Source organism: Podarcis muralis, chromosome 2 (assembly GCF_964188315.1).
Source record: "Podarcis muralis chromosome 2, rPodMur119.hap1.1, whole genome shotgun sequence".
In the NCBI taxonomy this organism is placed as follows: domain Eukaryota; kingdom Metazoa; phylum Chordata; class Lepidosauria; order Squamata; family Lacertidae; genus Podarcis; species Podarcis muralis.
The window spans coordinates 105,230,569-105,252,872 of NC_135656.1; the positions used below are offsets into that span (position 1 = coordinate 105,230,569).

A 22,304-nucleotide genomic window follows, 5' to 3' on the forward strand; every position below is an offset into this window, starting at 1 on the left:
AGCAGTCCGTAATAAAAATATGCTTATAATATCGATACACCTCAGCAGAGGCAGCCTTTGGACAAGAAGTTATTCACTGGCAGACAACTTTCCCCACCTGATGGGATTTTTAAATAGCTTTAGTTAGTGCAACCCACAATGACTGAGGTTCACCACCTCTAGAGAAGGATCCGTTGGTTCTTACAGTGGTACCTCGGGTTACAGACGCTTCAGGTTACAGACTCTAACCCAGAAATAGTACCTCAGGTTAAGAACTTTGCTTCAGGATGAGAACAGAAATTGCGCTCCGGCGGCGCAGCAACAGCGGGAGGCCCCATTAGCTAAAGTGGTGCTTCAGGTTAAGAAGAGTTTCAGGTTAAGAACGGACCTCCGGAACGAATTAAGTACTTAACCCGAGGTACCACTATAGTTGGTTGGTGGTTCTTACTGTTTTCAAGCATGATTTCCTCATATAAGTTCAGATTTGCATTAGCCTCTTCCCACAGCTTGCCATTCAAGGTGACTGGGTTGATGGGGGCGTACCTGACGTACAAAGACCACTCTGCCTTTCCAGTCTTTGGCAGGAAGAGGGCAGGATAAATCACCATGACGTTGCCTTCAGCATCTTTGGAGAAGTTAATGATGTTAAGCAGTCTGTGGCTGTTCAGGCACAGACCTGGGGCTACTCTTGTATTCATGTCCAAGCTGGGATGGACAGGCTACACTAGGGATCTGGAGTGTGCCCTTTCAAGCTGTACTTGGAGAGAAGGCTGTGATTCTTTGTAACAGCAACAGCAGCAGATACGGCAGCATTCATGCATTCAGAACACTGAGCCTTGACTACAGTAATGCACTTCACGCAGGGCTGCCCTTGATAACAGTTCAGATACTTTAAACTGGTACAAAATGCTGTAGCTTGTCTTGTGCAAGGTAATCGGGCCCAAATTACACCAGTGCCAGAAATAGCTCCAGATTGCCTTCCAATCTCTGTTTAAGGTCCTGGTCCTACCAAACCTTAGAGCCCGCTTTTACTCATCGCTCCGTTATATCATTTTAGATAGATAAGGAATACCATGTACAGCAGCAAACCAGGATGAGAAAAGGGGCACTCTCAGCAACTGCCCCTTAACTTTGGGGTTCTCTTTCCCTCAACGATCTCCAGATCTTGAGGGCTGTATGTTGAAAGGAGGGCTGAAATCTTGGGCTGTGTGCAACAAGGCACCCTGTCCCTTCGGCTTCACCTGAATTTTGTGCGAACAAAACCACACTTCATCGCCCAAGAACCCAGTGAGAGAGCGTAACAGGCTGGTTTTCAAGTTAAGTATTTTATTATCAAAATTATTACATCTCTTGTGAAAGTTCAAATGTTACAGCACAGTGTACAACTCCACTTGAGGGCAGCGCTACAGCTCGCCCGCCTGCCCCCCAAACTTCCTGGTGGCTCCTTCCCAGCGACTGCACACAGAACAGGCGCATCGCCTTTTGCCTGCTGATCTCCAGAATCATCGCTTGCAATGCTCACCCCCACGAGGCATGCTCAGCATGTCGGAAAGGGAGGCTGCAAAGCCCAGTGAAGCTGACACCCTTTTTTCATACAGTATATAGGACTTGTGGGTGACAAGTTCTATCCCCAACACGCTAACAGCCAGACACTTTTGAAGGAAAGGGTTCGTTTATTTCTTCTGCTCTGCTCTGATCAATTTTAAAAGTTTCCTCTAAGTCGAATGAACACCTGATTTCAGTTGTGGATTAGAGAAACTTTTAACAGTCCTAATTATTATTATTATTATTTTTTTAAAAAGAAAGAAATGGGAGGGGGGGAAAGACTGTGCATCTGAGAAATGAGGGAAGACATGCTCACAGCAATATCTTGTCCGAGAGGAAACGAGAAGGTCCTTGGCAGGACCAGGGTTAGACCTGCCTGATATTTTTGCTAACCTACTATGGTTATAACTGAATATAAAATTAGATAAATAAAAATGCACGCTTGACAGGTAAACAAGTGAGAAAAGCTGGCAACTGTATGGAATTTGACAGAGCATTTGGCGGGCCTGGTGTTGTTGCTCTTGGGCCTCAGGGGGAGGTAGCAGGCGCGTTTCTCATGCACTCCACGATACTCCTGACCACCGCAGCAGCAATGCCACCAGACTGGGCACCTCGCTCATCACCCCCACCTAGAATTAGGGCAGGCGCCTAAAGCAAGCCACCGTCCATATTCCCACTGCCGCAGCACTGGCCTCTTGGAACGAACTGACCACACCCCTAGGCCACCCCCTCACTGGCAGCGAGATGCCAACTTCAGAGGCATAGTATGGACTTACTAGAGTCACTTTTTGCAGCAATGCCTGCATGCACACCCTGCCCTCTCTCTCTCTCTCTCTCTCACACACACACACTGCTACCAGCCCCACCCCACGGCTCTTGCTTCTCTCCCACAAATGCTCTTTCTTTGCAACTGGAATGATCAGAATGGACTAAGCCCCCAACCCTCCCCGACCAGAATACTCTGGGAACCCAACCTTGCAGAGAGCACTTTGGGATTTAGATTAACGCCCCCCTCCCCCCACATATCCCCATCTCCCCTATTTATTTATTTTTTCTGATTTGCACTGGTTTCATATTCAAGCTTTCCCTACCTGCCCAGGTGACTACAGCTAAGGGCACCGGTAGGAGACAGAGGCCATGCCACTCAGCACCATTTGCTTTCTACAATGTACCCGGACACCAGGGAGATGCTTTTCTGCACATTCTGCCGCCGCCACTGCCTTCTCCTCCTTCCAAAGCCAGGGGGTGGCCGGCAGTGCTCTCTCTTGCCCAGGACACCCCAGAGCCCCAGCCTCTGGGTCCTTTGCTGTCCCGGCATGGCTCCCCCGTCAGCCACTGCCAGAAGGAACGGTGGGCTCTAGTCTGTCCTGCCCTAAGAAAGGCCGGTCTGAGTCTTTACGCCTGACCCTGCAAGCTGCTGCAGTCTGTATTGATTGATGCCGCCTCCTCCCCCTCGGTGAGAGTAGTGCTGCTGCTGCGAGCTGGAAAGTGCTGCGGCTCTGGAGCTCTGGTACAGAGCAGGCTGCCCAGAGGCGGGAGGGTTGATAGTCCGCAAGTCTGACTGCGAGGGCCTGGAGGACGATGAGGAAGAAGACGACAACGAGGAAGTGGTGGTGGTGGAGGAGGAGGAGGAGGAGGAGGAAGGAGGGCAGCCGGCGGTTCCCACACAGGGATGAGACCCTGTTTCAGAGGGGGGCAAACAGTCTACGGCTGCCGCCGTTTGGGCAGGGCTGGGAGCAGTGGCTGCGGGGCAGCTCTTCTTCAAGACGCCACTGCCAGACGGCTGCTGGCTGCTATAATACCCAGAGTTCCCTGCAAACAGAGCCGAGGAGTCTGTGGCGACCGGGGGGACAGAGGAAAGGGAGGGTTCCGAGGAGCTGAGGGGCGGAAGGTGCCCTGCTCTCTGGGACTGGGACCTGTAGCTGTAGCCAGGGGATGGCATGGGATGTCCTCGGTACGGGGAGGCGCTCTGGAGGACGGTCTGCGACTCCGCCCGCGGGCTGTCCGACTGCAAGAGCTGCAAGGGAAAGAAGCAGGCATCACAAAACCGCCGTTCAGCATCCGGCTCTGCAGCTCATCGAGACCCCGGCATGAAAGGCTGGACTGCGCCCGAGTGCCAACTGCACGGGAACCGTGAACGGCACGAGGCGGGTATCGCCTCACGTACCTGGTAGCTGTAACGTGAAGGACTATAAACGGCTGGTCCCTTGAGGGAAGGGTTGAGGGGGTCTGTCGAATCTCCTTCCGCAGCATCTGGAAGGCAGAGCAGAGAGGGTCTAGCAGCAGAAAGACAGGTTGCTGGATTAGGAGGAACCAGCTACAGGCGAGCCCCTGTAGCAGGGACAGGTGAGAGAGAGACCCCCTGAAGAGCCCCAGCTCTAGAAAAACTGAAATGTAGGCAAGGATTAGAATAAAACTAATAAAACCTCAATAGCTAGAGGAGCAACACTGAAGGTGGGGGGGGAGGGGGGAGAGAAAGACTCTCTTTCACAGAATCATGGCCTCATCTAGTCAATCCCCTTTCCTCTCTTCTGCCTTGGTCAGACCACACCTAGAGTACTGTGTCCAGTTCTGGGTGTCCCAATTTAAGAAGGACACGGACAAGCTGGAATGTGTGCAGAGGAAGGCAACCAAGATGATCAAGGGTCTGGAAACCAAGCCTTACGAGGAACAGTTGAGATAAAGAGGAGACTGAGAGGAGATACAATTGCCACCTTCAAATATCTCAAGGGCTTCCACATGGAGGAGAGAGCAAGCTTGTTTTCTTCTGCTCTGGAGGCTAGGACCCAAACCAAGGGATTCAAATTACAAAGAAAGGAGACTCCAACTAAACATCGGGAAGAAATTTCTGGTGGTAAGAGCTGTTTGACAGTGGATCAACAGACTCATTCAGGAGGTGATGGACTCTCCTTCCTTGGAGGTTTTTAAGCAGAGGTTGGATGGGCATCTGTCATGGATGCTTCAGCTGAGATTCCTGCATTGCAGGAGGTTGGACTAGAAGACCCTTGGGGTCTCTTTGAACTCTTCAATTCTGTGCCTGCCTAGCCTCTTCTTGAATGCCTCACTGCACTTGTGTAAGTCAATCAGTAGAGAGAGACTTATATCGGCATCCCCAAGACAAAGCTAGCGAATGAATCTCAACTGCTTTGTTTGGAGTGATGTGAGCCTGCGCCACGTGGAGCAGAAGTCCCGTAAGTCACAGACGGTCTTGGACTCCGTCATTCCACAAGATCAGAGCCCTGCCTGTGGATTCAGCCCCACCTGCTCGAGCTCCAAAGGAACCCCCCCCCCCAAGTGCATTCCCATTTACCTGCTTCTCTCTCCCCTAGGCTCTCCCGGGTGGGCGAGGGCTCTCCTCTCTGACACAACTTGGCGCTGCTGCGTAAAACCTTCTCCAGAATCCCACGGCCTTCTCGCAGCCGCTCCACCGAGGTGGGAACCATCCTATAGCAGGGCACAAAAGAGCCAGAATGGGAATGACACCTCTGGACCCTTCAAGAGGTCTAAACAATTTCAAGCATCTCGTGACAATGTTTTGTTGGGTTTTTTTTAAACAACTGTAGTTTATTGTGCTGGGATGCGGGTGGCGCTGTGGGTTAAAGCCTCAGCACCTAGGACTTGCCGATCGAAAGGTCGGCGGTTCGAATCCCCGCGGCGGGGTGCGCTCCTGTCACTCGGTCCCAGCGCCTGCCAACCTAGCAGTTCGAAAGCACCCCCGGGTGCAAGTAGATAAATAGGGACCGCTTACTAGCGGGAAGGTAAACGGCGTTCCGTGTGCTGCGCTGGCTCACCAGATGCAGCTTGTCACGCTGGCCACGTGACCCGGAAGTGTCTGCGGACAGCGCTGGCCCCCGGCCTATAGAGTGAGATGGGCGCACAACCCTAGAGTCTGTCAAGACTGGCCCGTATGGGCAGGGGTACCTTTACCATCTTAGTTTATTGTATTGAAAGGTTCCCCTGCGGTCCGAAGGGGTTTTGTTCATGTGTATTTCTACATTATGCGCAACCTGCAGCTTAAGGCTTGTGCACCTTAGTTGTTGAGGCAAGTGCTGTTTAATTCTAGGGCAGAGTGGAGCTTGCCTCACAATGATGGCTAGAAAATATTCATTAGAGACAAATAACCATTTTAATCAAATGTTAACACTGCAGCCTATTTCTATAGTTCCGTTGGGGGAAACAGAAGGCAGTTACCCTGGGATAAGAGTCCGAGGAATACACAGGATATTGTACGAGCAACCCAACCACTGCTGGAATGCTGCCACGGCTGCAGAGTATATTAGGATGGTTTGCTCTGGGGCAGTAAAAATATAGTCCGAGATTTTACTTTGTGCTTTAGGATCATACAAAGAGAGGTCTCCAGTCGATACACAAATGAAGTTGTAATGCAGAAAACAAAGCTCTATTTCACCATGCTCTGCTCGCCAAGGTAATTTGAAATGTTAAAATGCTCATTTTACACAGCCGGTGTGGATTTTCTCTGCTTAGGACCATTTTAGTGAGAACTGGACTCGCTGAAGTGGCTTTGGATAGGTCATTCGACTCTCAACTTTTTACTATAAGTAAAATCGGAACAATGGTGCCCAGCCTCCTTCACAAGGCAGTTGCAAGGAGTGAGAAAGAAGGCGTGTACAGCATGTTCTACGCTGAAGCACGGCAGCCAGAATTTCACCCTTTTGGAAAACCCTTTTGAGTTTCATAATTATGTTTGCAACCCAATTTTAAAAACCACCCCCCCCCCCCAGTTCCTGGCTTAACTCCAACGGGTACTTCCGCTCCAACTTTTACAGTACAATCAATGCTTGGTACAGTGGGACCTCGGGTTAAGTACTTAATTCGTTCCGGAGGTCCGTTCTTAACCTGAAACTGTTCTTAACCTGAAGCACCACTTTAGCTAATGGGGCCTCCTGCTGCTGCCGCACAGCCGGAGCACGATTTCTGTTCTCATCCTGAAGCAAAGTTCTTAACCTGAAGCACTATTTCTGGGTTAGCGGAGTCTGTAACCTGAAGCATATGTAACCTGAGGTACCACTGTATTTCAAGTATTGAAATCAAAAAGCTTACGTGCTAGATCCCTCCCTCCCATTGAATCTGCATATTTTATGTCTTTATAGTTAATTTGCAAAAATGAGCTAGACAGGTGGTCACATTTCAATGAGGATATATATATATGGGTGGGGATGTGGAAGGAAGGAATGTACATATTTACTGCTGCTTTTTTTTGGCTAGCAAGAGCTTCCTGCAGGGCAGGGTTAATAGGAGGAGGAGCCCATCTGTTTAGATTGCAAAAGCAGTTCCTTGGCAACTGAGAGAGATGGAAACTTCATTTCTTTTAAAATGAAAACTGTGTGCCGATATTGCAAAGCACAGCAAATCTGTGGAGGCTCTTGTGTAAATACAGCTTGTGATTCGAAGTCACCACCTGTCCCCAGTATAGCTGATGCAGCAGAAAAGGTCAGTTATCTGTATGCAAAGGTAGAGGAAGGTCCTCAGGAAGAAACGTAACAAGCTTGAGTGTACAGGACTCTTAACCCCCCCCCCACTCTGAAACAGCTCTGCCCCACCACTGCCCGCTAGTCGCAAAGGGCAGAAAAGTTGGAACTCCGGAGCGCATGTAACACTGCAGATCTAACAAAGACCACAGTCTTTGGAACCACTGAACTCAGATGCTACTACAGTGGTACCTCAGGTTACATACGGTTCAGGTTACATATGCTTCAGGTTACAGACTCCGCTAACCCAGAAATAGTGCTTCCGGTTAAGAATGTTGCTTCAGGATGAGAACAGAAATGGCACAGCAGAAGCGGGAGGCCCCATTAGTTAAAGTGGTGCTTCAGGTTAAGAACAGTTTCAGGTTAAGAACGGACCTCCGGAGCGAATTAAGTACGTAACCCGAGGTACCACTGTAGTGCTGCAACTTGCTTATAGAAGCAGTATCAATATGTGACAAGGTAAAAATTTGGGAAGCCAAATTCTGTAAGTTCACTGACAGCAAAATAATGGCAATTAGCTATGATAACTTAACAGAATCTCTGCATTCAGAGGCAACTGGACTCTGAATACCAGATGCTTGGGACGAGTAAGAGGCTGTTGTTTTCTGATCTCCTTGTAAGTTTCCTGAAATTACCTGGCAGGCCATTGCTGGAAACAATGCTGGACATGCCTTTGGTCGAATCCAGCAGGGTGGCTCTTTGCAGACTGCAGCCCACAGTAAGGGAGAGCTGTGAAAAGTGCTCTCTCTGTGCTGAAGCTTCGCTATTGAGGTTATCATCCTGCCCTTTAAGACCAAAGTGAGGCAAGACACGGCACAGGGCATTTTTAATCTCTTTTCATCTTGTCAGGGAGGAACTCCTAGAAACAACACATGTCTCTGCCACAGTTTGCTTCCTGAGACTCACCATCTACTGCTGATGCTGTCCTGGGATTTGCTGTGCGTGGTCCCCCGTGGTTCTGGTGGGCTGACTTCCTCCAGGTGAGAGGAAGAAGAATGAGAGGGGGAGAAGCCGTGCTGTGGAGAAGACAGGGTGTGGGCCCCCGAGCCCTGCAGGAGGCCAGCAGCATCCACATCCGCCCCCGAGCAGCTGGCACTCAGTCGGGTGGGTGTCCCTGTGCATCGAGAGGAATCCCCTCCCTCCTTGGCTTCTTGCTTTCGTTTGCGGTACTCCAGAAGGGATACCTAGGAGAGAAAAGGCTATCATCAGCTTCAGGCAGGTGACGTAACTCAACACTCGTGCGTGCGTACGCTTAAAAGGCACCTGCTGCAATGCCCTGTGGGCTACATTTTTGTGCTGGTGCAAGGAAGCTGCTCTCCAGCCTATAAAGGTAAAGGTAAAGGTACCCCTGCCCGTACGGGCCAGTCTTGCCAGACTCTGGGGTTGTGCGCACATCTCACTCAAGAGGCCAGGGGCCAGCGCTGTCCGGAGACACTTCCGGGTCACGTGGCCAGCGTGACATCGCTGCTCTGGCGAGCCAGAGCCGCACACGGAAACGCCGTTTACCTTCCCGCTAGAAAGCGGTCCCTATTTATCTACTTGCACCGGGGGGTGCTTTCGAACTGCTAGGTTGGCAGGCGCTGGGACCGAGCAATGGGAGCGCACCCCGCCGCGGGGATTCGAACCGCTGACCTTTCGATCGGCAAGCCCTAGGCGCTGAGGCTTTTACCCACAGCGCCACCCGCGTCCCCGGGTGTTATCTCCAGCCTATAGCCAGCAGGAAACCTAAAGCCAGACCTCCGGGTCACACAGACTCAAGGACAACACAAAGCGGAGATCAGAACCACCCTCTAAGAACAGACTCCGCACCCTGTTGCATGGACTTCTCCAGGGACATGATGTCTGCTTTCATCCTGTTCCCACCAAAGAAAGATTCCTCAGCTGCTCACCCTACCAAGAAATGGAGAGTCTGCATGTCTCTCAGCAGGCTCCAGGCTGCCTCCTCTTGTATGATTTCCCAGCGCACGCGCACACACACCCCGGGCAGGCCTTCCTTTCTCCCTGGAGTGACTGTGCTGGTGTTACTCATGTTACTTGCCTTTTTCCTCTGCGGAGGGTTCTGGGGTGCGGATTTCACGCCTTCGCAGGTTTTCTCGCCGCAGGGGGGCAAGGGTCCGTGCGCGGCTTCTTTCAGAAGCGCCTGCTCATGCCTGCCAAAGTATCCCTCCGCAGGGGAGCTGCAGCAGCCCCTGTCTGGATTCAGAAGCTTCCCATCGGCCATCTGCGGAGACTCTCGTAACAATCCGTCTGCCCGAGGCATAGCGTTCAGAGGGGAGAAGGCATACATCAAGTTAAACTCTGTCCGAAAAGCCTGGTCGGAACTTCGTAGCAGCGCCTGGGCTTCTCCACTCTTTCCTGGGAAGCTGGTCTCCAAGGGCTGGGATGCCAGGTCAGAATGCCCCGGAGTGAGCAAGGAGGGTTTCTCTGGACAGCTGTTAGCGCTGGCATCCAGGAATCCTGCCTTCTGTAGGTCAAGGTCCGTCCTGAGGCAGAGCTGGAAGGACCAACAAAGGGGGTGTGGGGGCGGGCGAGGGAGAGGATATCAGACAGGGTAGAGAAGCAGGTGAAAGGGGCAGACAAGAGAAAAAGACTTTTAATTCAGGAAAGACCCCCTTTCCCATGGACAGCACATATACGGCTTTCTCACTCTTTGTTCCCAGTCTTTTGCTCTCCGCTCTGCCTGGGTTTTTTCTCCCCCCTAGCTGCATAGTCGCTCTCTTCCTCTGCAGAATTTCTGGAGGCAAATTAAATTTGCAGGGTCCCTCCCCCTCGTGGATGGAGATGTTGGCGGCTCAAATGAGCCTCGGTGTGTTTTCAAGGTCACTATTTAACATATAACGTCACAACCATTTCAATAAAAGGTGAAGAATCAAGGAAAACTTCAAGGCACCACACACCAGGTACTCGTATCCACCAACCTCTTTGTTGTAAAGCTAGTCACAAGCACACTTTGCAAGCACGCTTCACGGCATTCAGAAATCTCTTAAGAAGAGAACTGACAAGCACACGGGACAGAATCTAAGCTTCGCGGGATGGCATGCAAGCCACAGACAGAATCCTGGGTTAACAGGTTTCCAATTATTAAAAGGCCCTTTAAAAAAGTGTGGGTGGTGGCTATATTAAAAAGCAATTGGGAGAGGAGCTGCCCATTCAATGGGGATGAATCTTTGGCACCCTGCACTGCTCCCAAACGTTCCTCTGCCCCCAATAACTCCCATCCCTGTCCAAGCTGTCAAGGATTTACAAAAGCCTCTGTACTCTGATCAAAATAAGACCAACAAACATAAACCATACTGCATAGCTCATTCCTGCTCTGCAACTTAGAAAACTGTTGACAGTGCACTGCCTACCTCAAGCTTTGCAGCTATGTCCATTATTAGCTTCAATCCCTTTTGCTGTTATCTTGAATTTTTGGCATGGTGGTGTTTATATACAGCATCCCAACATTATGCTTGCAGGCTGACCACCTAAACTGAAAGGGGGGGGGGGTAATAACCCCGCTCCACAAAGTGCTGCTTCTCCGTTTGATAGGCTGGAGGTGGGTGGGTTACAAAACAAAGCTCTATTGTCCCGCTGCCTTGGAGTGAAAGCAGACAAACCTAAGAGCTGCGTCGCACCCCTTTCCTTCACAAAGATCAATCTCTAGGCAAGGAAAGGTGTGCGTGCTTGTGTGTACTGTAATGCACAAAATGCCGTGTGGGTGCAAATACATACATCAGACAAGATGTGTGTGGCAGATTTAGGGCACTGGGGTGGGGGAGTACAAATGCATAAAGGCATGAAGGTACCCGTAAGCCTCTGCCGGAATCCTATGACCTGCAGTCTTCAATCCATTTTGCTCTTCACGATGGAGGACAGACTGGAGGGATGCAACCAGACCTTATTGGCCCAGTAAAACTTCACGTTACCAGTGTGCTAAATGGGAGTTCTCATCATGCTGTGTCTAATACTTTGGAAAGTCCAGGCACCTTTTGGCTATCCAGGAGGGCAGCCGTCAGTGAGCAACTCCCCAGTTTGGTACTTGTTTGAGACATTCAGGTTGAGGGCCGTTGGCCTTTTGCAGTTCCAGACTGACTGTGGCACCCGGCACACTGTTTTAACTAGATTTCTGGGAAGCTAGACCTAAGTTTCTAGTCCGCTTTCAGAACCTGTCCCTCCCTTCTCCTCTTGGGCTCTATGTTCCGCTACTCATGCATTTGTTTTATAAGAGTGTGTTACATTGCTTTTCGGTGGATGCCATGCATCAAAACAATCATGGCCTAAAAACAAAAACAGAACAAATCCTGCCGGAAAATTATCTCTAGGTCTGTACAACCACATAGCCATCCTTGCCCTCTTAGGAGCCATATCGCTCCCTGGCCTCAGACTCCAAACTCCACCAGACAAAACAATTAACTTTGCATTATGCTTATCGAGTTGCACAATTGAATCTGACCGCAGAGTTTGTATCTTGAAGAATGTGGACTTTTGGCACAGAGCAGGAGCAGGACTGTCTATGCTGCAATGGATTAAGAAGATGGGTTCAATAAAACATACAGCACAGTGGTTGCAAGGCCCAGGGCCAGCCACCAAAAATTAAAAGAGTCTGATTCATTTTCTCCTCTCCCTTCCCTTCCCTTCCTCTCTCTCTCCCCCACTCCCCAGGAAATGCTACTTCAGAAGAATTAACTGGAAAGTGGTTGGCATTTTCCCTTCGTTCACCACTCAATGCTCAACTTCAACAACAAAGGAATCTGACTTGACTAGCCCCTTCTTCCCCACCCGCTGCTTCCCCTATCCCTCCTCCCTCCAAGTGTACACACACACACACACACGCTCACCACGCAAACTACACACTCTCTCCGCCTCCAATTGAGATGGTGTGATAACTACCTCGGGCGACAGGGACTCGGGCCTATGCGCAGGGGAACTCTCAGGGGAGGATACGTTCTAGGAGGGAAAAGCATCTTGTTATTCATCTAATTTTACAAGTCAAGAAGCAAAATAAAATGAAGTTAAAAAAAAAGAAAAGAAACAAGCATAGAGGTTAGCCACAACTATTTGCGGGGGGTGGGGGGGCAGGATAAGAGACTATCAAAGGGGTGGCCTCATCACTTGGGGGGGGGGGGAGTAAACACATTACATGGATTTCAGAGTAGGAGGAAAAAACAGGATGGAGTTACTGTGTCTCATGCTACAACTTTAGTATCCGGATGAAAGGACAGCGCAGAAACTGGAGATCATTCCATTGCCTTGCGTTCTGAGGATGCCTGGCCAACCAGCAGCACCTCACGAAGCCCATCACTCGGATGAGAGCTGGCGTATCACTCTCTACCCACAATGCCTTGCTTTCAGACTGGACTGAAAGGTGAAGGCATTATGTAGAAAATCCTCAGCTGGCTGCTCCTTGAGATAGCGTCTGCTACAGTGGATATGAAGTTATGGTACTATCTCCTTGAGGGAAGGTGGGCATGAAGCATGGGAGATGCTTCCATACCTGGAACTGCAACGTTGCATGAAAGCATCTCTCTCTTCCTCCGTAAACCCAGGGTCCCCTCCTGAGGTATGCAGTGCTGGAAAGCACGAGCTGCAGGAGGAGACCCGCCCCCTCAGAATCTGCTGGGTTATGCTGGCCGGTGGCTCTACCCCAGATGTAGCATGTCTCTGTCAGGCAGCCATTTGAGAGCCACATTTGGTTGAGGCAAAAAGAGCAGTGACACATGGCAGAACCCCTTTAGTAAGCTGATGTCGCCATGCCATAAATCCTTTTACCAAGAAAGTCACTTTGGGTCTCTCTCTCTCTCAAACCTCCCACTAAAAACTGATTAAATATTGAGCTTCTGAACACTTCCAAGGTAAGACAGCTTCAGATCCCTAAGCGCAGAAGCCCATGAGACACAGACCCACAACAAGTACTTTTATCTAAACTACCCTTCCCCACCCCAGGGCTCCTCAAATGCTTTGGACTACAACTCCTAGGCTGATGGCATATGTAGTTCAGATATCGAGAGCACATGGGATTGAGAAAGACTGGTTAAAGTCTAAACCACGTAAGCACAGTGAAATATGTTCTTGAGCAGGGGTTCCCAAACTTGGGTCTCCAGCTGTTTTGGGGCTACAGTTCCCACCATCCCTAACCATTGGTCCTGCTAGCTAGATGTTTGGAGTTGCAGTTCAACAACAGCTGAATTCCCAAGTTTGGGAAAATAAAATAATAATAATAATAATAAATATATATTATTATTTTTTATACCCCGCCCATCTGGCTGGGTTTCCCCAGCCACTCTGAGTGGCTCCCAAGCGAATGTTAAAAACACAATACAGCATTAAACATTAAAAACTTCCTTAAACAGGGCTGCCTTCAGATGTCTTTTAAAAGTAAGATAGTTGTTTATTGCCTTGACATCTGCTGGGAGGGCGTTCCATAGGGCAGGCGCCACCAGCGAGAAGGCCCTCTGCCTGGTTCCCTGTAACTTCACTTCTCGCAGTGAGGGAACCTCCAGAAGGTCCTCGGCGCTTTGGGCTATTTTTTATTGTGTTTGTTTTTGTGTGGTTGAGGTTTTTTTGGAACTTTTTATAGCTTCGCCGTTGATTTTCTAGGAGGCAGGCTCAACTTGATGGCTGCTCAAACTGCTTTGACCTATTTCTACCTGCTGTTTAACAATGCACTGGTATTATTTAACTTGCTTCTTCCTTTTTAAAAAAGACAATTATGGATTGGGCAGAAATGCAGCAGGAAATAATTTAAAGGAAACATAAAGAACGTGTCATGAATGAGTGGAATGGTGTGAAAAGGGGAAGCCTCAACACAGGGGAACTGGGGAGAATGGGTGGTAGAAACCTTAACACATTGGAAGGCTCCTTCCCTACAACACACAGAAAGAGGGGCAGGTGGGCAGGAAACTCAGTCATACAGCAGCAGAAGCTGCTCACTTTCTTACACGGGGCAGAAACCTTTGAAGTCTGACTGAAGTTTGCGATGACCAACACTCCTTAAGTGCCGCTTCAAATCAGGAGTGCAAATTGGGACCAACGTCCAGTCTCAAGATACAAAGTCCTAGTGACATCCCATGCCACTGTCTCACTAAGACTGGTGCAGCTAAGGCCACTCAAGTTTCTGTGGCTTCCGGCAACACTACGATTCTGCATTTCCCCGCAGTCCAACGAGTTCTGTCTCCGTTTCTGTGCAGAACTGGAAGTGGTCTCAACGTGCAAGAGCCCACGAGACCTGAATCCAAAGGCACTGGGAAAGTGATTGGGGATCTTGCCATTTGGATAGTAAGCAAAATTAATGATCAGGCACCGTACAATGACCAACCCACTTGCGCTCAAGCAGCAGGGCCATAATCGCGGTGGTGGAAATGCTACAATTATATGGAAGTATAGAAAAGCCACAGGACACCAGCCACAGAATTCAGCTTAGGAATCTTGTTTTACTTTTTTTTCAAAGGAGCAACTATGGTTGCGAAGCTACACTTGAGAATATGTGGGCAATGCCTGATGGAATCTTAGGAGTCAGGGCTGCTGGTGAGCAGGATTTAAAGCGGCTTAAGTTGCCATCCCAGTCAGCAGAATAAATCCTCCTTGTAAACCACTTAGAGGTTATGTTACAATCAAGCGGTACATACATTTCGTTAAATAAAAAATAAACAGAAGTAGAGTTCTGCAAAGAACGAGAAATCATGCAAAGGCTTCCGATTTGCCCCATTTTAGAAGCTGCAGAATCTGGATTCCAACAGTCTGGGTTGTCTTGGTGCAATAGCGTTTTCTTATGTGTACAGAAATGCACAGCCCAGACTCAAAGCCCATACAATTATGCAGAAAGCTGAGGATAGCAGAGAGTCCAGAATCCCAAATTGTGGTCATCTCAACTTTCATAAGAATAGACATTTCCAGGGAGTTTTGCTAAGGGGCAGCAGCAGACCTAAAGAGTTTAGTGGCCCAATATTGAAAAATGGGAATGGGAAGCGCCAACTCCACCCCAAGCACAAATATGGGACACAATAAAAAGTAGGAAAACGGGATGCTTCGGAATGAAAGCACTGGCACGTGCTTGTCATGAGGGAAACTGCAAAACGGAGGCTACCTGCGCAACTCACACCTGCGTTGCGCTACAAAGGTTTACAGAAGTTTTGAAAGGGGGGGGGGGCAAATGGCTGTAAGAAGAACAGGAAACACATCATGCAGATGGGGAATTCTTGGGATCCAATACAGCTAATGTTCTCCAAAGCTTAGAGTTTGCTAAGAGGTGAATGCAGGGGAGCAGCAGCCCAGAAGCTGACAGCATCTCTGGATGCTACTGGGGTGGAGAAGCTGAGATTAAGTGAATCAGAGGGCAGGGAATAGTGTTTCTGGTAACCTGTAACCCCTTGCACACTCTAGTATCAATCTACTGTGCATAACAATAAAGGAGAATATAATCTGCAGGTGCCAGATTTTCGGAATACACAGGATTCTTTTAAAAACCTATCTTCTCATTTCTTAGTGTGTCTTTTCAAGGAGTTTTGATGTATACATCCTAGGTCTGCGGGGAAAGCTGCCGTCCTGCCCCCCCAACTTACCTCAAACTGTAGTGGAGTATTACAACGACTAGCAGCCAAGGAGGGAATTGGTGAGAAGATCACACCGCAGCTACTTCGACATTCCTCCTCTCCTGGCATAGATGAGGAGGACGTGGTGAGGTGTGGGCTCAGCGCATCTGGAACCGAGGGGTCAGGAAGTGGGGGAGTGACTGGAGAAAGCGGTCTCAATAACTTGGTAACGCTCTGCTCCATTAGATAGCGAGACTTCCACTTCTTCAGGGGGCTCAGGAAATCTGAAAGGCAACACAGAATCCAGGTAGTGACTCTACCATTACAAAGCCCCCATCTACGCTCATCATCTACTCCCGCTACACGAATCTTTAAATTTTTGACTGGTTCTTGCCATACTGACAACTCTTCAGCTCTCTCTCTATAAAAAAGAAGCCTTCTTTTCTCCAAAGAGGAACACTACCAAAACAGGGGGAGGTAAGAAAGGTGGGCAATTTCAGGGCTCAAGGGAACTCGCTGAGATTAAAAAAAGGGTCCAAACCAAAAGCAATCAACAAGCTAATAAAAACACCTGTTAAGGTCTCGGTTGTCCAAAATCTAAGCCTCTCTGCATCACCTCCCTATATCTCCACCGACACAGCAGTATGCACCTTGCCAAAAGACAGGGCCGTGGCCCAGAAAGTGATAACCCAAGCCTCTCCCTCTGCCACTCAGCTGCATCACTTCCTTGCATTTACCTGCAGTCTTCCTGAGCTAGGAATGGTGCATCTTCCATGCACTCTTTAGGCTGATGGGAAATCTGGCAAGGATTCAAAGCAAGGCGGAACAAGAACTAGTCCTTGCAGGAAACATCCAGCAGGTCCAGCAGGAATGCCCACAAGTCCCCCTGTTAAGTTTCCTGTTGACAACATCCAGGCCTCCCTCTCTGCACTCTTTACTGCCCCCAATGCTTTCAAATCAATCCTCAAAGTACAGTAAAAGGGTTGTTCTGCTCTATTATCTCTAGCCTCAGGCACCAAGCAATCTTCACTGGTGAGGCCTTGTTAATTTTATTTTGTCAAAATTCCACTACCCTTGCAGCAGCAAGTCTCCTGCTAGGGTAGAGACCAGTTACTGATGGCAAGACCAAAAGAGAACTTTAAAGACCCCACTTTCCTTCAACTGGAGTGTTCTGCATCTGCACACACAAGCTAATCTCTCTTTCTCAATAGACCAAGGCTTCTTTCCCCCACTCACACAGTTGAAGAACTTAAAACACATTTCCCAGCTGCAAAGTAGCTGCTCATCAGTAAGCCATCCCTCACACTATCAGTAGAACGTCTAAAGCAGGGTGGGCAGCCTTTTTTTTGCTGGGGGTCACATGCCCTGGAGGGTAATCTGCTGGAGTCACATACAGTGGTACCTCGGGTTACAGACGCTTCAGGTTACAGACTCAGAACTAGTACCTCTGGTTAAGAACTTTACTTCAGGATGAGAACAGAAATCGTGCGGTGGCAGCAGGAGGCCCCATTAGCTAGTGTGGTACCTCACATTAAGAACAGTTTCAGGTTAAGAATGGACCTCCAGAACAAATTAAGTTCTTAACCCGAAGTGCCACTGTATTGGTGATGGCTGGAGCCTGAGCCAAAAGTAAGAGTGGGGTCAGAGGTCAAGGTGTCCACTCTGCTCTCCAATACCTTCTCCTCTTTCCTTCCTTACCACACAAAAGGAATCAGGGCAAATGGAATCTGGCTCAGAGCTGCAAGCTGCCCACCTGCATCCCAAAGGGAACCTCTATTAGCCCATATTCCATCGACAGACATCAATCCTGTTGGCCAAAAAACCACAGCTGCCTTCTAACCAGTGAGAGTCAACTATTCCAAGGGAACTAGGGCTGCTCCAGTGTTTCCATCCATCTACTGATAAGATTATGCTCTACCCTTCAACACACAATGCAAACTTTTGCCTAACAGCAGCCCCAGCATAGTTGTAAGTGGATAGTGGGAGGTCATTTGCCAGGTTTTTGCTGGTAGGTGAGATCCCCAACCCCACAACTATTGATTTCAGTAGCTGCTGCAAGCACCCCAAGATGCTGACTTGCATATGTGAGCTGTCCCTTGCATAAGAATCTTGGACACAGCCCTCCCCCCAATTTCCCTTCCTTCTCAAGCCACGACAGCACCTCTCTCCTCTCCCGCCACTCTATTAACAAGGGAGTTGCATCGGCCTGCCCTTCCCAGCACTTCTTTACGTCCTGTGACAGAACTTAATCTGACTTGCAAGAAACCCCTCAAAAGCCAAATGATTTCGTGGTCCTAAGAAATGCCACTGGACAACTTTTAACTCAAAAGAATCCAACCCATAGAAGCCTCTTAGAAAGATCACCAGAGAGCCTTTTCTGCTCCCCCCCACCCACCTCTCGCTCAAAATTGCAATTTGCCCAGAACTAGTGCTTTTTCTGCTTTCGATGCCTCTAACCTTTGTGTAACAAACAGTTATCTGTACACTGCCTAGGGCCTCGTCTCGCGTCCTTGGAAAACTGATCCCTGACTTGGATAGATCGCCACCCTCTTCCTCTGCAAAGACAGATGCAAAGTTACTGTTTTTAAAACTTGTCTTTTTGCTTTGCTCACAGATGTATGCTCCGGTGCTGGAGAGTGGCTGTTCTGCAACCAGGACCCTGCTCTTTTAACCAGTTATTTTCCCAGCAAGTGGAGGAAGGTGGTAGCACTGGGTTTGGTGCAGTGCACTTCCTCCCTGGGAATAAGGTCTTCTGTTTCTAGATGAAGCCCAAAGGGGAATGGGTTCTCTTGATCTTGGAAAAGGAGGATCCCCTTCTTAGACTCCTCCCTGCCCCCCTCCGCAAGGGAAATGTCAGAATGAGTAGTCACCCGGCAAAAGAAACACCATTCATGCAGCTTGTACGGTTTTTCTGTTTGTTTTCCCTCAAGAGCAGGCTAACAGGTGGATTGACATCTGCAGAATGGCAACAGGCCTGTGCCATAGTCACAGAATTGTAGAACTGGAAGGGGCCCCCAGGTTCACAGTCCAACCCCCCGCAATGCAGGAATATGGAGGTGGCCCATACGGGGTTCAAGCCCACAACCTTGGTGTTAGCACCAAGCTCTAACCACCGTAGCAACCTGAGGAGCTGTGAAGGACAGGATGTTATACAATGAGGAGAGTGGCATTTCTGAGCTCTAATCCATCACAAACCCTGGGCCAAAGACTGTAGCTCCTGAGTTATTGGGAAATAACAAGAAGGAATGAAGAAGAAGAAGAAGAAGAAGAAGAAGAAGAAGAAGAAGAAGAAGAAGAAGAAGAAGAAGAAGCAGCAGCTGCCTGCATCAACAGGTAGCAAAACACTACGCAACTCTATGTGCATTGTACCTATTATTGCTCACTAGCTCACTGAGTGACCTTGAACCAGTCACTGCTTCTCAGCCTAACCTACCTCACGGGGTTGTTCTGAAGACTAAATGAGGAGGGGAATAACTATGCACTCCACCTCGAGTTCCTTGGAGAACGAGGTGAGATACAAATGCAGTAAACAAACGAATAAATAAACTGGTTAGTACACGGAAGCCAGAGTTATGTAGAGTTATTGACTGCAATTATGCTTGCTTGCTTTCTAACTGGCCCTTCAAGGAGTGGAAAACTGAAACGACGTCCACGGTGCACCACTGAAACACGGAGGCCTCTCAACCAACCTGCGTTTTCCTTGCAGATGCCAGAAGTGCTACCGCTCTCGTTGCTTTGGTATAGACACTGAGTTCTGTTCTCTTGGGAAGCAGCTGAGGTCTGAGTCATCCCTTCTTCCAGAGCCTGCTTGATCCAACGCTGCAAAAACAAACCTTGCTTAATAATGCACAGGCTCCCACTTAAAGGGTTTCTCCCCCCCGCCCCCCCCCGACTTGCAACAGACCACTTTCAGCAATTTCCATCTGTTATCGGTCAATGCCCCAGGGGATGGGGAGGATCTGTTTTCACATCAATCGCTTTATGGGTGGGGCCGTTTACAACCTGTACCCCAGCTCAAAGTTGTTTTTACTGAAAATAAGTGATGCCTCTATGCAAATAGTCTTTATTTTCCATGAGGTCACTCAATATACATGTTTTAGGCTGAGCCCATATTTTTAACTGGCAAATGATGGTGCAGTAGGAGAAGGAAATGGCATAAGACAGGGAGGGCAGCAGGGGCTTGTGTGTACGGAAACTTAGCTAGGAGCCTTAAAGGAGAGAGAGGGAGCCAGTGTGGGCCAAAAGTTTCATCCCCTTGAACTGTGAGCCATTCACCTATTATAGACCATTTTCAAATGCATCTCCACAAGCCATGAGAACTAGAACAGTATCTTTATATGAAAAGATTTGAACGCCAGCATCCAGCTTTTTTGCTTTGCTTTTTTTTTTTTACTAGGGAGGTACCATTATTTTAGCATATGGAAACGTAAAAACAACAGCTTGCCACTCCTACCTAGTCCAAGACTCTCATATGTTGAACATGCACACGGTAAAACCAGATCTGGAAATTAGCGATTCTAATTAAGCACACAGGATTATGTTATTAATGCTCCAAACTTAAATTAGGAAAGCAAACTTGAATTCTTTGCTTTTGCCCAAAAGCACACTGGGGTTAGCTGGCCAGGACATTCACATGGAGAAATGAACCAGATTCAGGACCCAATTAGCAGAAGGTGCATTCTAAATACGGCTTATCCCGCTGTGTCAAAGCAAGATATGGAAGAGATATGCTTACCAGTCTAAAAGGAAATGCTGGGAGCCCATTTCTGGCCTGGTTGCAGCATAGAATATACATTCAACAAAAGCAGGCAAAGAAATGGAGACGACCAGTAGTATGGCCATCCTATGCTGCTCTAGACTCACCACGCAAATGTGCACATAGACCATCCCACAATTTTGTTGGAAAACAAGTTTCAAAGCCCTTGTGGGTGTTCAAGATAGTTGTGCAAATGCATTAGCCCACTCAAGACTCAAGTAGACAGAAGCCACTTCCTCATAGTCCTGTTGCTGGCTATCCCCTTTCTTGCACCTTGCCCTTGACAGGCAACTTGCCAAAATACAAGGAAGATACCCAAATATTAGCTTTATTAAAAAGCTGTCATGTATTATGAGAACTACTTTCATTACTTAAGCAGCCTAAGCCAGAATAGACTCCCAATCTGCTTATCTGCCTAAGGGGTTATGTTGACACAATTTTGTGGGTGGGGGATTGTTTTATACCAGGTAACTCGTGAGGCCCAGGAAACTGCATACAGGGCATTCCTGTGTCCATGGGCCATTCCTTTGCAGCTTAGAGCCCTCTGGAAACCCAGCTATTAATCCTGCCTTTGTAAGGCATGAAAAACAAGCTGCTTTAGGCAGACTCTTGAGTAGGTATTGCCTCTCAAGGCAAAAAATACATTTAAAGAAAGCATTAGAAAGCATTAGACACACAACGTAACTAGTAGCCTAGAAAAATAAAGCAAAAGATTAAAATGAAAGCTTGACTTTGCCAAGGTCTACGGAAAATCTAGAGCTGGCATCACAATGTGTGCATCATGGTGAATGTCTCACACCCAGTCCTGGGCTATGCAAAAGCCCTTCTTGAAACAGATACTCTTGACTTTCCTAGTCTCCCTAATCTAGCTACAGCTTGCGGTGCAGAGAGAAAACAGGTGTGAAACGCACTTTCCTTTCTGCTCACCTAACCGAGAATCATCACAGGTTATCTCTATTCAAGAGATCTGAATCAGCAATATCTTGGCAACCACAAAATTCAAGATGTGTACAGTGCACCTAATTTAGAATCTTAGTCCCAGTAGGCAAGGTGCATCAATTACTACTTAGATGTTTCAGCTACTGCAGTTTTTTAAACCCATACAATAAAGCGTTTTAAGAAATCCTGCAAGAGCCTGTATTTAAACACAGTGGTACCTCGGGTTACAGACGCTTCAGGTTACAGACTCCGCTAACCCAGAAATAGTACCTCGGGTTAAGAACTTTGCTTCAGGATGAGAACAGAAATTGTGTGGTGGTGGCGTGAGGCCCCATTAGCTAAATTGGTACCTCGGGTTAAGAAACAATTTTAGGTTAAGAACGGACCTCCAGAACGAATTAAGTTCTTAACCCGAGGTACCACTGTAGAGGAGTTCAAGCACACCACAGTCTTGTCTTTCTAACAATGCATGCGGTGCAGATTCTATTCACATCTAGGAATAGCTAGTGAGCCTATGGAAGAAGACCATGCCTTTTCTGTAATTTTTAAAGTGTCATGAGGCAGTGTTGTAAGCAGGGAGAAACTGTTCCCTACATCCACTGAAAATACGAGAACCAGTTAAAACAATTTTAGTTGTATGTTTCTTTTCCAGGAAGAGTTTCAGTAAACCAAACCTGGGCAAGCATATTTTGGGGTGCTTTAAGGAAAGTCATGCATGTTCATTAAACATTCACATTTCTTTTCTTTTCTTTTTTAAAAGAAATATTGGGCCAAGTGCACGGACCACAACCAAAAGCAGACATACCTTTTTGCATGAGCTGTAGTTCCCATCCAGCTGAACCGGCCGCCTTCGCCTTTCTGGGGTGAAGGGAGAACCAAAACGGATGTAGTGTTTGGGCGTGGTGCAAATGAGGGGGGAGTGGACAAGGCCTGGCAACATATTGAGGGTGGTGGCCAGCACGGTTGGGTCAGTGGTGATACGTAAAGGGCACTCAATGGGGCACTCCTGTTTCTCTGCCTTGTCATTCAGCCATTCTGTAACTAGATACTGAAAGCAGAAATAACAGAAATGTGTCTTACTATGCA

The 22,304-nt window shown here is 48.4% G+C and overlaps 1 protein-coding gene across 5 annotated transcripts in view; it reads right to left on the reverse strand.

Moving 5' to 3' along the window:
• Positions 1-1,285: 1,285 nt before the first annotated feature.
• The window catches only part of SETD5 (SET domain containing 5), a 63,045-nt gene continuing 42,026 nt past the window's right edge, over positions 1,286-22,304 (reverse strand). For 3 of the 5 annotated variants that reach the window (XM_028719722.2, XM_028719720.2, XM_077925149.1), the window contains 9 exons: positions 22,024-22,266; positions 19,213-19,342; positions 15,554-15,807; positions 11,886-11,942; positions 9,052-9,507; positions 7,920-8,197; positions 4,835-4,968; positions 3,692-3,777; positions 1,286-3,541 (listed from right to left, as the gene is read on the reverse strand). In XM_028719722.2, the coding sequence (XP_028575555.2) occupies positions 2,897-3,541; positions 3,692-3,777; positions 4,835-4,968; positions 7,920-8,197; positions 9,052-9,507; positions 11,886-11,942; positions 15,554-15,807; positions 19,213-19,342; positions 22,024-22,266 (2,283 nt within the window). In that variant the 3' untranslated portion in view covers positions 1,286-2,896. The remainder of the gene's footprint in view (positions 3,542-3,691; positions 3,778-4,834; positions 4,969-7,919; positions 8,198-9,051; positions 9,508-11,885; positions 11,943-15,553; positions 15,808-19,212; positions 19,343-22,023; positions 22,267-22,304) is intronic. The other 2 variants (XM_028719723.2, XM_028719721.2) reach the window with 1 other exon arrangement.